The sequence below is a fragment of the Narcine bancroftii genome, chromosome 9, assembly GCF_036971445.1.
Source record: "Narcine bancroftii isolate sNarBan1 chromosome 9, sNarBan1.hap1, whole genome shotgun sequence".
In the NCBI taxonomy this organism is placed as follows: domain Eukaryota; kingdom Metazoa; phylum Chordata; class Chondrichthyes; order Torpediniformes; family Narcinidae; genus Narcine; species Narcine bancroftii.
The window spans coordinates 431,137-446,776 of NC_091477.1; the positions used below are offsets into that span (position 1 = coordinate 431,137).

Genomic DNA, 15,640 nt, shown 5'->3' on the forward strand with positions numbered 1-15,640 from the left:
CATCCAATGATCTTTCTGATACAATACACAAAGTGCTGGAGAAGCTCAGCAGGTCACACAGCATCCACAGGAAGTTAAAGGCAATCAATATTTGAGCCCCAAGCCCTTTGTCAAGAACAGTTGCAATGACCTGGTGAGTTTCTCCAGCAATTTTATGTATTGCACTTGACCCTGGTAACTGCAGATTTTCTTAACTGTCCTGATTACCTCCCACCTCCTTTTGGCAGCTGTGCATGACCAACTTGCTAAACATGCTACCTACTACATTTTTCACAGCCCGATGCACCAAAGCAAATCCAAATGCAGATCCAACTGATGTACGGTGTTGAAACAGGATGCATGCAGATATTGAAAATGTCCCTGATCTCTGTCTCCTAGAACAGGAGCATCCACTGCCCTAGCTATCACATTTTTCTGTACTCATCTCTCAATTAAAGCAAGGCCAGGCTGAAAAGACAACCAGTAACAGAGAAATGGTGCCTTTCTGCTCCCAGAACCGTGGCTGTGCAGCGCAGGGGCGGGGTAACACATCCCATCCACATGCAGCAGTAAACAACAGCACAACAGGCCTTACTGCAACCCTTAATTCTGATTTCTAATCATCAACTATGGGAGCAGATCTCTACCTTCAGAAATGTCACCCTTTTTCAGTGTTTCCATTGCAGTCCATCACCTATCAACTTACCAAGTCACAGAGTTTCGAAATGCTGCAAACACCAGGAGTCCAGAGCCCAGGATAAAGGTTGCTTTCTTCAATGAATCCCAAACGCACCTCTCCTACAGGCAAGGATTCCAATAGCTTCAGTTTACACAGCCCACTGGTTGTCAGGTCCTCCAAATCCCTCGATGCCACCCACAAATAACACTCCCCACCACACTAGTCCATCTCAAAACAATAAACCAATTTCAATCAAATCCCACCCTCAACACCCTATCCAGAGGTAAACACGCACCGCCTCCCTCCACACTCATCAACCAAGCAAGCCCACCCTGACACCCACAATCAGCAAACCCTGACAATGTCAACTTCAGACTTCAATTAGACAGTGGAGGGCACATAAAATAAGCAACCAAATTGGTAGACAGATATCATTTAAGAATTAAACTTCATTTACAAAAAACTTGGATTGGAGGGGTGTGGGCTTAATCCTAACTCATTAGACAAGTTGAATCTGTGGGCCCATTTCCATGACGCAAGAGTATGATGATACTGCACCCCAAAACCCCACGCTCCAGAAATCTAATTGCTCCAACACGTGAATCCCACAAAGGTTTACCCAACATACCCCAGAAACTTTCCCCAACACACTCTCCTCGAAACTCCCCACCTTCTTCGACATCGTGCTACTCAGGCTATGGGAGGCAAGGAAGGCTTTGCCAGGGTCTTGACAGAGATTTTTAAATCTTTCCAGGCTACGCATGGTTTAAGAGTTCTGGAAAAACCAACATCCTTTATTACAGAGGACCATCAATGATAACCAGGAAGTGGTAAGGAAATTATAGAAAAGCATCTTAAAGAACAGGAAAGGCAGGGATTGATTCGGGATGGTCAGCATGACTTGCTGTGGGAAACCTCATCTCAACAATTGGATTAGTTTTTGAAGAGGGATCTGAGAAAGCCAATAAGAGCAGGAGAAAAAAGATTTTTGTTGGGCCTATGCCAACATTCTGCGGGTAAGATAGTTCAAAAGGTTACAGCAGGTGGGATCTAATGCTAAATTGGATCCAAAATGGATGGGGTAATAGAAGGAAGTATCAAGAGGGGAACCCTTTTCCCAGTGGTTGAAATCTAGAACATGCCACCAAAGGAGGTGGTGATAGCAAAAACAGCAACAATGTGCACAAGGCACTCAAAGAGGAGAAGCATTGTAGGCTATTGACGTAATGCAGGGAAGTGGGATTAGTATCGATAGATACAAAGGTTGGCACAGTCAATTTGAAGAATTTCATGATACAAAGTGTTCCTGTACCTGCTGCCGAGGTACAAGATCAGCCTTTTCACCCGAACCGTGCATCTGAGGAACAGAAAGTGCATGGATTACTTGCTCAACTGCAACACAGGATATCAGGTTCAAAGTACATCACCTCCAGCATTCTGTACAACTTCATACCAACTACAATTCCCAGTGTCTGTCCCCAACTCATTTCTATCACATCAATCCACATTGCACTGGATGTTGGTCTGAGACAGTGTTCATAGTGTTTCATGTTTATGTTTAAACACCACCTTTGCTTTTAACAAAATCACTTCAATAAAAGCAATAAACAAAGAAATAACAAATCTGACAACATCCTCTCCGAAGGTGAAATTTTGAGAGTACAAAGTTTGTATCTTCCTGTCAGGATTAAAGGCAAGGTTAAAAAGGCATAAAAAAACCTTGCTTTTCGAGGGAGAGGCAACATGAAACAAATGAGGTATTTGAGGCATATCATATAAAATGCAAGAAAAATCTCAAGGATCTGGAAGGCAAAAAAAGGTTGTTTTGGCAGATAACATGAAGGAAAATCCTAAGGATTTCTACAGTTATATTAAGAGCAAGAGGATAGTAAAGGTCCCCGCGAAGATGAGGGGGGTTGGCTTTGTATGGAACTAAAAGAGATGGGAAAGGACTTAAGTGGGTTTTTTTTCCCATCAGTATTCACTCAGGAAACAGGCAGAGTCGTGAGAAGTAAGGAAAAAAAGCAGTGAGGTTATGGAACCTACACAGATTAAAGAGGAGGAAGTGCTTGCTGTCTTAAATAAATAAGGGTGGTTAAATCCCCATGGCCTGACAACATATTCCCTTGGATCTTGGGGGAGGCTAGTGTAGAAATTGCAGGGGCTCTGGCAGAAATATTTCAAATGTCCTTAACCACAGGGGTGGTGCCAGAGGATCGGAGGGTAACTGTTATGTTGTTTAAAAAGTCTCCAAAGTAACCCCTGGAAATTATAGGCCGGTGAGCCTGATGTCAGTAGGTCGTAAATTATTGGAAGGTGTTCAAGAGATCAGAAATACCAAAAACTAATTAGGGATAATCAACATGGCATTTTCATGGTAGATCATGTTTAAACAATCTTTATTTTTTTTAGGAGTTTACCAGGAAAGTTGACAAAGGAAAGCCTGTGGATTTTGACTATATGGACTTTAGTAAGGTCTTTGACAAGGTCCCATGTGAGAGGTTAATCAGGAAGATTCTGATGCTAGGTATTCATGATGAAGTAGTGAACTGGATTCGACATTGGCTGGACAGGAAAAGCCAGAGTGCAGTGGTGGACGATTGCTTCTCAGACTGGAGGTCTGTGACTAGTGGTGGGCCTCAGGAATCAGTGCTGGGACCATTGTTGTTTGTCATCTCTATCAATGATCTGGATGATAATGTGGTAAATTGGATCAGCAAGTTTGCAGATGATGCTAAGATTGGAGGTGTGGACAGCGAAGTTTCAAAGCTTCCAGAGGGATCTGGACCAACTGGAAAAATGGGATGAAAAATGGCAGATGGAATTTAATGCAGACAAGTGTGAGGTGTTGCAACTTGGAAGGACAAACCAAGAAAGGAGATACACAGTAAATGGTCGGGCACTGAGGAGCACAGTAGAACTGAAAGACCTGGGAATACAGATACATAATTCCCTGAAAGTGGTGTCACAGGTGGACAGGGTTGTAAGGAGCTTTTGGCAACTTGGCCTTCATAAATCAAAGTATAATGTATAGGAGCTCGTATGCTATGGTAAAGTTCCATAAGACATTGGTGAGGCCAAAATTGGAGTATTGAGTGCAGTTTTGGTCACCTAACTACAGAAAATATATATCAACATGATAGAAAGAGTGCAAAGATTTACTAGGATGTTGCCCAGACTTCAGGATCCAAGTTAAACAGGTTAGAATTTTATTCCCTGGAGTGCAGAGGAATGAGGGGAGATTTGATAGAGGTATTTAAAATTATGAGGGGGGGTAGCAGAGGAAATGTAGATAGCCTTTTTCCACTGAGGGTAGGTGAGATACAAATCAGAGGACATGTATTAAGAGTGAAAGGGGAAAAGTTTAGGGGGAACTTCATACAGAGTGCGGTGGGAGTGTGGAACGCGCTGCCAGCTGAAGTGGTGAATGTGGGCTCAATTTAAGAAGAATTTGGACAGGTACATGGATGGGAGAGGTACAGAGGGCTATGGACTGGATGGAGGTCAGTGGGACTTGGCAACAAAAAAATCATTCGGTACAGACTAGAAAGGCCAAGGGGGCCTGTTTCCATGCTGCAGTGTTCTATGGGACTATTTGTGATTTAACCTGGTCTTTCTGGTCCCTAATGTTTGCACAATGTGTCCAAAATACTGACACTACCTTTCCAGAACATCCAGACACAAGCACAATCTCAGAGAGGCAGGCAATCAGGAAGGATGGACCTCTGAGAACTGAAACATGCCTCTTAAGATTCAAACATAATATGTAACTTCTCACATTCCATACCACAGGCGATTTTGGAGTCTGTTTAAAAATGGATCCATAGATTGATCTACACTATACTCTCCAGCCCAGATCCCAGGGCAAAGGGCTTCCAATGAGGACCACCCCACTCATTGCCAGATGGCACTGCAGATTGCAACAGTGAGAACAAGATGTAGAATGTGAAATAGAAGCATCAGACACACAAAATCCTTCTATGCAGCCTGAATTGCCAAGGACACGATTTGCAAGAGAGGCTCAAGTCATAGAGCAATGCAGCAGAGAACAGGCCTTCAGGCCAACCCAAGCAGCATTCAGGTCTGGTCCCATTTGCCTGCATTTAGTCCATATCCTTCAAAGCCTTTCTTCTGTATACACCTGTCGAATGTCATGAGTGTGAGAACAGAGTTTTCTCTGGTAGCTCATTCCAGATATGAACCACACTGAGTAAAAATGGTGCCCCTTGGGTCCTCCTTAAATCTTTCCCCTCTCATCTTAGAATTATCAACCCAGGAATAGACAGCAACCATTCACTTTATCCATGACCCTCATGATTTTATAAACCTCTATATCACCCCTCCACCTCCTATACTCCAAGAAATAAAACCAAATCTATCCAAACTCGAACTCATATCCTCTGCACCCCTTCCAACTTATTGATAACCTTCCTGTGTTATCTGCTGGGCAATCAGACCTACACAACACCCCAAGTCTCACCATTGACTTGTACAGTCAAATCTTCTCGATCCTTTCCACCTATTGCCATGTACCCCTAGGTCAACTCTTTCCAGGGCTCTGCCCATCACTGCAAGCCCTACCTTGATTTGATTTACCAATTGCAGATCGGCATCATCTCATCCTCACTGACCTTCCACAAAGGAGCACTCCAAGGCTTAGCCCCCTGCTCTACTCCCTCAATACTCGTGACTGCATAGTTGGTTGCCTCCAATGCGATCTATAAATTTGCTGTTGAACAAATAATGGAGATGGAGAGGGTTTGAACCTAATATCTGAAGACCTCTCCTAAAGTCAACACATTGGGACATCGGCACTTTCTAAGGTATCTAAGGAGATTTGGCCTGTCATTGAATAGTTTAGCTATGGGTGAAGTGTGGAAAGCAGACAAGGGGTTGCAGACTCCATCAGCAGACCAGTGCAGGGCACCAGAAACAGGAAGAACACCCCCAGTTGAGAAGGAGAAGCAGAGGACAGTGACTAAAGCAACAGACCAGCGAGGGGGTCAACATCTGGGGGACCCACACAGGCTGCAGGCAACTTGTGGTCAGGGGACCTGCACAGATTGCAGACTGCTCGAGATTGGCTTGTGAGAATCAGGTCGGAGTTAGGATTCGAGAGGGTGCTGAGGGCAAGAAGGACTTCAGGCACTGAAGGTTTCCTGAACATGTCGGAGGTTTGGATCTGGACCTTGGGTTGCCAATGGTTTGGAGTGGAGTCTGTGTGGCTGCAGAGGCTGCAGGAGTGCTGAAGATGAATCCATGGATTCTCAGTGACTCTGGGGGGAGGGCTTTTGCTTCTCTTTCTCCCTAACAGTAAGGGGCACCAGGAAATTTGCTGATTTCGAATCTCTGTCTGCCTTACTGCAGACTATCAATTTTGTGTAATATTAGACCTGTTTTTATTAATGTCAATAAAGGAATCTTGAATTATTTATTATCTATTGTATTTATTACAATGCACAAATGTGCTGGAGAAACTCAGCAGTTCAGGTAGGAGGGTAGCAGTGAAAGCAGCAAAGGGCTAAAGATAGCTCTGATAAGAGAAAGAAGGGAACAGGATGAAGAGCTGGAGGAAAGGAGACAGAGCTGCCAGCTCCCCATCCCCTTGTCTTCCTTCTATCAGAGAGCTCCTCTCTCCCCATCACCTCAGCTTTATTCATTCTCCCCTCCATCTGTACCCACCCATGACCTGTTAGCTGTGAACTTCCCCCAACCTATCCTCCATCCACCATTTCCTTCAGGTGACTGCCAATTTTTATTTACACCTGACAAAAGGCTCAGCCATGAAACATTGGTTACCCTTTACGTCCTATAGATGTGTGGCCTGCTGTGTTTCTCCAGCATATTTGTGTTAGGCCACGATGTGCAGTTCTATTCATCTCAATGCAATAACAATATGGAGGCTTTGAAGAGTGGAGAAAAGATTCACCTCAATGTTGCCTGTGTTATAGAGTATTAGCTGTAAGGAGAGGTTGAACAAAGTTGGATTGTTTTATCTGGAGTGTGGGAGGTAAAGGGGTGTGATAGTACAGATTCTATCAAAAATGTGTGATTGTAGTGTAGGATGACTGTGATCGGCTGAGAGTGTAGCCACACCTACTGGCGGGTCTTAAAGGGTTGCTCCTCACCAGACCAGGTCATTCTGGACTGGTCGACCTACATGTGATGCGTTCCAGTCTTCTAGTAAATAAAAGCTTTGGTTTGGATCAACAAGCCTTTGATTCTTTCGACACGCTCTACAAGGGGTGACTTGATGGAAGTTTGAGTGGCAAGTGGTTGTTTTTTTATTTAATATATAAATGGAGATTGATAGGTGCCTGGAACCTGCTGCCAGAGGAAGCAGTGGAAAATACAATAGCAATATTTAATAGGCATTTAGACAGGCATATGAACAGACAAGGAACAGAAGAATACAGATCATGTGCAGGCAAATAGGATTAGTTTAAATTGACTACATGGCCACAAGACATTGTAGCAGAATTAGGCCATTCAGCCCATTGAATCTGCCCTGCTGTTCCATCATGGCTGATTTACTATCCTCCAACACAATTCTCCTGCCTTCTCCCTGCAATCCTTGATTCCCTTCCTAGCCCAGGGCAGCATGGCTGGCATATCAGTTAGCGCAATGCACTTATAGCACCAGCGATTGGGAATTGAATCCCATGCTGTCTGTAAGGAGTTTGTACTTTCTTCCCGTTTCTGCGCGGATTTTCCCCAGGGACTCGTTTCCTCCCATCTTTCAAAACATACCGGAGATGTAGGTTAATGGGGTGTAAATTGGGTGGCACGGACTTGTGGGCTGAAATAGCCTATTACCGTGTCATGTCTAAATTTTAAATTAAATTTTAAAATATCTACAGCCACTTTAAATATACCGAATGATGACCTGTACAGCTGTTCGCAGCATTGAATTCCACGAATTCACCTCCCTCTGGATAAAATTCTTTATAATCTGTTCTAAAGGTATGTTTTTGTATCCTGAGGCTGTGCTTTCTGGTCCCATACTCCTCCATTGCAGGAAACATCCACTCTTTCCAGGCCTTTCAGCATTTGAGAGGTCCCTCATTCCTCCAACCTCCAGCAAGCACAATCCCAGAACCATCAAACTCTCTTCACGGAATACCCTTTTATCTGGGGAATCACTCTTGTGAACCTCTCAACCTTCTCCAAAGCCTAACACATCCTTCCTTAGATAAGAGTCCAATACTGCTCCCAATACTCCAAGTGCAGTCTGACCAATGCGTTACAAAGCCTCAAAAATTAAATCAATGCTTTTATATTCTGTCCGTCTGAAAATGAATGGGAGTGTTTGCACTGGCCTTCCTGACCTCTACACATCTTACATGATGACGCCCAAATCCCACTATCCCTGATTTCTGAACTCATTGCCCATTTAGAAAATAGTCTATGCCTTTATTCCTTCCACCGAAGTACAGGGTTCTATTAACCCTCCACACTGTATTTCATCTGCCATTTCCTTGCCCAATCTACAAACTTGTCCAAGTCATTCTCTCGACTCAGTGCCTCTTCACACTTCGATCTTTGCACTTTCTGCAAACTAGGCCACAAAGCCATCGATTCTGTCATTCAAGTCGACATATAAAGTGAAAAGAAATGGAAACAGCATCATGCCCTGTGGAACACCGATGGTATCTGGCAGCTTAACCAGAATTGGAATCATAGTCAGGACAGGTATGATGGCTGAAGGGCCTATTATTGTGTTGTACTGTCCTATGTTCAGAGAAGACAGAACATTATAGCACATTACAGGCCCTTTGGCCCATTGTGCCAACCTACAAAATCCTACTCGACAAACTAAGCCTGCCCTACCTCAGACCATAATCCTCTTATTTTTCTTGCATCTGTGTTCCTAAGTGTCTTAAATGTCTCTAATGTACCAGCCTAGACAACCACCCCGGGAAATGCATTCCAGGCAACCACGACTCCAAATCAATCTGCACTGCAACCTTGAGACATAGATTTGGACCCAAGGTTCCTGCGTTCTTCCACACCGTTATGAATCCTTCCATTAACCATGAATTTGGCTTTCAAATTTAATCTTCTAAAATGCATCACTTCACACTTATCCAGATTGAACTCCATCTGCCACTTCTCCACCCAACTCTGCATCCTGTCTATACCATTTTGTAATCTATGACAACCTTCTGCACTGTTCACAACACATCCAAACTTTGTTATCTACAAACTTACTGACCCATCCTTCCACATCTTCATCAAGGTCATTTTAAAAAAATCACAAAGAGTAAGGGTCCAGAACAGATCTTTGTGGAGCTTCACTAGTCCTTGACCTCCAGGCACCGCTCTCTCCTGTCTGCCGCAGGGCTAGGATCAGTGCCAGAGACCTAGTCATTGCATCTTTACCCTGGATGGTCGTTCCCTCGGGTATCCAAAGCAGTATTCTTATTACTCTGGGGATCAGACACAGGGGTGCCCTGCACTACCTCCCTGCTTGCTTTTGCTCTCCTGACAGTCACCCAGCTGCCAGCCTCCAGCAGCATCAATGAGATTGCCTCTCTGTAGCTCCTATCTATGAACTCCTCATTCTCCCGTACAAGCTAAAGGTCATCGAGCTGCCTAGTTCCCTAACTTGGTCCATAAGGAGCTGCAACTCAATGCACCGACAAGGGAGTTGGAAAATCTCCCAGAATTTGCAGATCTCACAGAAATATTCCACTAACCCTGTGGCCATTCTGATTATTTTACCTTGCCACTCACACAAGGTAATGATAAACTCTCACCTTCCTCTCCACCTCTTTTTGCTGAAGCCTATCAAGCCAAATCCTCAACACAACACCAACTCTGGCCCACTCACATAATGGCTGCTTCTACGATAGCTGCTCCACGCAAACCCCTCACCTTCTTCAACTGTCACACTCTCACCCCAATTCCTGCTCACTGGGAAAAATTGATCTGCACAGTACTCACATTCTTAAACTGTCCCACACTCACACACTCTTGATCGAACTCCCAATAACCAAGACAAAGAATACTAGAGCATGGAGGTTGGGGAACAACTTTATAAAACTTTGGTTAGGTCCTTGCTGGAGAACTGCATTCAGTTCAGGTCACGGAAGGAAAGATGTATGAAGGAGATTCACCAGGATGTGATCTGGGATGGAGAAAAAGGGGCTGTTTTGGAGTGAGGAGGCTAAGGGAGGAACTGGTAAAAGTTGTGTAACAAAAGGCTGAGACAGGGTGGAGCTGTACCCAACAGAACAGCCCTTTGGACAAACTTGTCCATTTTTGGCACTGCCATTTGCCTGTACTTTTCCCATATACCTCCAAACTCTTATTCATGTATCTGTCCAAATGCCCTGTGAACCTCTAAACTGTACTCATTTCTCCAGCTTCCTCTGGCAGCTCATTGCAGGAACGGTCCACCTTTTTAGTGAAAAGGTTGTTTCCCACCCCCCCCCCCAGGTCCCTCCAAAACGACTCTCCTCTAAATTCCCTGGGATCTATCCTTGAAAAAAGACTGAGCATTCACTTTATCCATGATTGTATTTCACTCTACAAGGTCTTCTCTCAACTTCTTACAAAGAGCCATTCTATCAAGGCCCTTGCTACAACTCCAGACCTGGGTTGCAGGAGGAGCATGACTGGCAGCTAAATATTCCAGGATTCCATTGCTTTAGGCATGATGGAACAACAGGGATAAAAGGTGGAGGAGTCGCATTGTTTGTCAGAAAAAACATGGCGGTGCTATGGCAGGATAGATTGGAGGGCTCATCCAGTGACGATATTTTGGTGGAATTGAGGAATGGGAAAGGCATGAAAACACTAATGGGAATGTTTTTTGTTTTTATAGACCCCCCCCTAATGGGCTGAGGGAATTAGGAGAATTTTTTTAAGGAAATAGCACATATGTGTGGTAAGCATTACAGGAGATTTTTAACTTTCCACACACTGACTGGGACGCCCATCCTGTAAAAGGGCTGGATGGGTTGGAGTTTGCCAAATGTGTTCAGGAAAGTTTTCTAAATCAATACATAGAAGAACCAACTAGAGAGGAAGCAGTATTGGATCTCCTATTAGGGAACGAGATAGGTCAGGTGACAGAGGTTTGTGTTGGGGAACACTTTGGGTCTAGCGATCATAATACTATTAGTTTTAGGTTAATTATGGAGAAGGATAGGGCTGGGCCAAAGGTTGAGAGGGATATTGGGAATTTGGTTCAGAGGAAGAGGGATGCATACAACAGGTAGAAATAGCAAGGAATAGATGGATCATAAGGAGTGTAAGAAATTAGAAAGGGTACAAGGAGATACAAGGTTGCTTTGGCAGGCAAGGTAAAAAAAAAAAATAAATCCAAAGGGTTTCTACAAGTGCATTAAAAGTAAAAGAGAGGGATAAAATTGGGCCCCTTGAGGATCAGAGGGGTCGGCTCTGGGAGGAGTCAGAAGAGATGGGGGAAATTTTAAATGTTTTTTTTCTTTAGTATTCACTCAAGGAATATTGAGCCAAGTGAAGTAAGGAAATCTGGAAGTGAGGTCATGGATAATAAAGATTAATGAGGAAGTAGTATTGGCTATTTTAAAGAGAATAAAGGTGGATAGGTCCTGACAAGATATTCCCTCGGACTCCGAGGGAGGATAGTGGAGACTCTGACAGAAATATTTAAAATATCAGTGGCCACAGGGGGAGGTGCCAGAGGATTAGCGGGTAGCTCATACTTTTCTGTTGTTTAAAAAAGGCTCCAAAAGTAAACCTAGTAATTATAGGCCTATGAGTCTGATGTCAGTGGTGGGTAAATTAATGGAGGGTGTTCTTAGAGATGGAATATGCAATTATTTGGAAAGACAGGGATTGATTAGGAGTAACCAACATGGTTTTGTACGTGATAGATCATGTTTAACAGTTTTTTCAAGGAGGTTATTAAAAAGGGGAAGGCTGTGAACGTTGTCTGTATGGACTTTAGTAAGGCCTTTGACAAGGTTCTGCATAAGAGGTTAGTTAGGAAGGTTCAAGCATTAGGTATTAATGTTGACATAGTGAAATGGATTCAACAATGGTTGGATGGGAGATACCAGAGAGTAGTGGTGGTAAATTGTTTGTCGGACTGGAAGCCAGTGACTAGTGGAGTGCCTCAGGGATCGGTACTGGGTCCATTTTAGTTTGTCATACATATTAATGATCTAGATGATAAGGTGGTAAATTGGATTAGTAAGTCTGCAGATGATACTAAGATTGGAGGTGTAGTGAACAGTGAAGGTTTCTCAAAGCTTGCAGTGGGATAAAACCAGTTAGAAGAGTGAGCTGAAAAAAGACAGATGAGGTGCTACATTTTGGTAGGACTGATTAGCAAAGGTCAGACACGTTAAATGGTCGACAATCGAGAAGTGCTGTAGAAGAAAGGATTGAGGAATTCTGGTACATAATGCCCTGAAAGTGGTGTCACATGTAGATAGGTTGGTGAAGAAAGCATTTTGTATGTTGCCCTTCATAAATCAGGGTATTGAATACAGGAGTTGGGATGTCATGTTGAAGTTGTAGAAGGCATTGGTGAGGCCAAATTTGGAATTCTGCGTGCAGTTTTGGTCACTTAATTATAGGAAGGATATAAACAGAAGAGAGAGAGTGCAGATGAGATTTATAAGAATGTTCCCTGGAGTGTAGATTGAGGGGTGACTTGATAGAGGTATTTAAAATTATGAGATAGAATCAATGAGGACTGGCTTTTTCCATTGAGAGTGGGGGATATTCAAACAAAAGATTGAGATTGAAGGGGGAAAAGTTTAGGGGAAACATGAGGGGGAATTTCACTCAGAAGGTGGTGAGAGTGTGGAATGAGCTTCTGGTTTGATTTTAATATTTAAGGAAAGTTTGGATAGGTATATGGACAAGAGAGGTATGGAGGGTTATGGGCTGAGTGTGGGTCAATGGGACTAGATGAGAGGAGGTGTTCAGCAAAGACCAGAAAGGCCAACAGTAGCAGTTGCTTTAGACGCAGAGAAGGCCTTTGACAGAGTAGAATGGAATTATTTATTCAAAGTATTGCAAAAATTCAGTTTACCAGAGAAGTATATTAATTGGATTAAAGCATTATATAAGGGGCCATTGGCGAAAGTGACAATAAATGGATATATATCAAAGCAATTTAATTTAAGCAGATCAACAAGGCAGGGATGCCCACTATCACCCTTATTGTTCGCGTTAGCTATAGAACCACTAGCAGAATTGATAAGAACAGAAAATAATATAAAAGGGATAAAAATAAAAGATAAGGAATATAAAATCAGTCTATTTGCGGACGATGTTATAGTATACTTAACAGAACCAGATCAATAAAAGAATTACACAAGAAATTGAAGGAATATGGAGAAGTGTCGGGTTACAAGATTAACGCAAATAAAAGTGAAGCAATGCCAATGAATAATGCGGATTTCTCAAAATTTAAGAAAGAATCACCATTCAGATGGCAAATGCAAGCAATAAGATACCTAGGTATACAAATAAATAAAAATCTCGGCCATCTATATAAACTCAATTATTATCCACTAATGAAAAAATTACAGGGCGATTTAGAGCATTGGAAAGATTTACCACTATCACTAATAGGAAGGATAAACTGTATTAAAATGAACATTTTCCCAAGAATACTATACCTATTTCAGGCATTGCCAATACACTTGACAGAGAAATTCTTCAAGGAGTTAAAGAAAATAATAAGGAAATTTTTATGGAAAGGGGGGGAAACCGAGGATAGCACTAGATAAATTAACAGAATGGTATAAACAAGGAGGCTTACAATTGCCAAACTTTAAAAATTATTATAGAGCCGCACAATTAAGATACCTATCAGATTTTTAATCAAACAAGGGAAAAGCCAGATTGGACTAGATTAGAACTAGATAAAATAGGGGAAAAGATACCTGAACACATATTATATAAATGGGATGAAAAATTGGTACAACGTAAGAGTTCTCCAGTATTACATCATCTGCTCAATATTTGGAAGAAGATTCATGTAGAAAGGAATAAAACAAATTACCAATTACCAAAACTAATAATGACGCAAAATCAGTTACTCCCTTTTACAATAGATAACCTTTCCTTTAGAGAATGGGAGAAAAAAGGGATCAAAAGAATAGAAAATTGTTTTTCAGGAAATAGATTATTATCCTTTGAACAAATGAAGGATAAATATAATATAACTCAAGATACAGTGTTGGCATATTACCAATTGAGATCCTACTTGAAGGACAAATTAGGAAGTAGTCTGAGGTTACCAGAGGGAAGTAAATTTGAATATGTGATTTCAGATACAATGATAATCAAAAGATTTATAACAAATATGTATATTAAACTGCAAGAAAAGGAGAATGAGGAAACAAATGGTAAAACTAAACAAAAATGGGAACAAGATTTAAATAGAAAGATAAAGAAGGAAACATGGGAGAAGTTATGCTCTGGAACGATGAGAAATACAATAAATACGAGGTTACGTATGATACAATATAACTGGATACACAGGCTGTACATTACACCTCAAAAGTTAAATAAATGGGACCCAACAGTATCTGACAGATGTTTTCGTTGTAAAAAAAGAATGGGAACAACAATTCATGCAATCTGGACATGTGAGAAAGTAGAAAAATTTTGGGAAGATCTAAACCAGATATTAAATAAAATTACAGAAAACAATATACCAAAAAACCCAGAGATCTTCCTCCTAAGTAATATAAAAAATAAAGAATAGGACTTGATTTGGATGGTGCACAAAAAAGATTTGTTAAGATAGCTCTAGCCGTAGCAAAAAAATGTATTATGTCAACCTGGAAATTGGAAGATAATTTGAGAATACAACAATGGTATGTAGAAATGAATAAATGTATTCCATTAGAAAAAATAACATATAATTTAAGAAATAATATTGAAATATTTGAACAAATATGGGAGCCTTACATGAAACACGATAGAGAAAACCTACCGGGGACATCTACCACCTAAATTAACGAAAGGAGAAGGAAATGAAAAGAATTGACTCAGTAGAATTTCTTGTTTATTTTTATTGAATGATAACATTGTTTGACCTGTTTAATGTGTCTTAGATTTCGTACTTTAAATGAATGGGGGGTCGGGGTGGGGGGGAGGTAGGGAGGGTGGGATGGGAGGAGGGGGGGGGGGAGAAAATGACACGGTATATATTTGAAAAGGAAAATGTATGCATCTTGGTCAGTGTGGTTTATGGTGTGAAAAATAAATTTTTTTAAAAAACGATGACTTTCGGAGGGCCCCAATCACCGCTGACCATCCACAACCACCAGTCCCTGGGATTGCCTTGTGGTCCCAGTACTCAGCCTCCGGCACCATCCTGTGGTCTCAGCACCCAGTTTCCAGCATCGTCCTGCGGCCTCACCACCCTACGGGTGCCCCCCCCCCCCCCCCCCCGTCAAAGTTTGCGAACCTCAACCCAGATTGGAAACCGATCACTACCAAGAGTAGGCGCTACTCAGGATCCTTTAAACTAGAATGGTTGGGGGGAGGGAACAAAATAGTACAGAGCAGTAAGGAGAAGGTTAGAATGCAAACAAAGAAAGTTTGTAGTAAGTATTTGAATATGGATGGGCAGGTGATAGAGAAGGGAAATGCTCTGGAAGAAGATGAAGGGCAATTGGCAGGAAAAGTAAATAATGTTGTTATTAAAGATGAGGGAAAACAGGGATTAAAAATTGGGAAATCTCTGAAATTCATATATTTTAATGCCAGGAGTATTGTAAAAAAGGTGGATGAGCTGAAGGTGTGGATTGATACTTGGAAGTATGATGTGGTAGCGATTAGTGAGACATGGTTGCAGGAGGGATGTGATTGGCAACTGAATATCCCTGGGTTTCGTTGTTTTAGGTGTGATAGAGTCGGAGGGGCAAAAGGAGGTGGGGTTGCATTGCTTGTCAGGGAAAATATTACAGCGGTGCCTAGGAAGGATAGATTAGAGGGCACATCCATGGAGGCTATTTGGGT

General features: G+C 42.1%; 1 protein-coding gene across 5 annotated transcripts in view; it reads right to left on the minus strand.

The window, feature by feature from the left end:
• The window catches only part of faxdc2 (fatty acid hydroxylase domain containing 2), a 58,375-nt gene that overhangs the window by 35,864 nt on the left and 6,871 nt on the right, over window positions 1-15,640 (minus strand). For 2 of the 5 annotated variants that reach the window (XM_069897932.1, XM_069897931.1), the window contains 2 exons: window positions 1,971-2,015; window positions 686-777 (listed from right to left, as the gene is read on the minus strand). In XM_069897932.1, the coding sequence (XP_069754033.1) occupies window positions 686-777; window positions 1,971-2,015 (137 nt within the window). Of the gene's footprint in view, window positions 1-685; window positions 778-1,286; window positions 1,434-1,970; window positions 2,016-15,640 lie in introns of all 5 variants that reach the window. The other 3 variants (XM_069897934.1, XM_069897933.1, XM_069897930.1) reach the window with 2 other exon arrangements.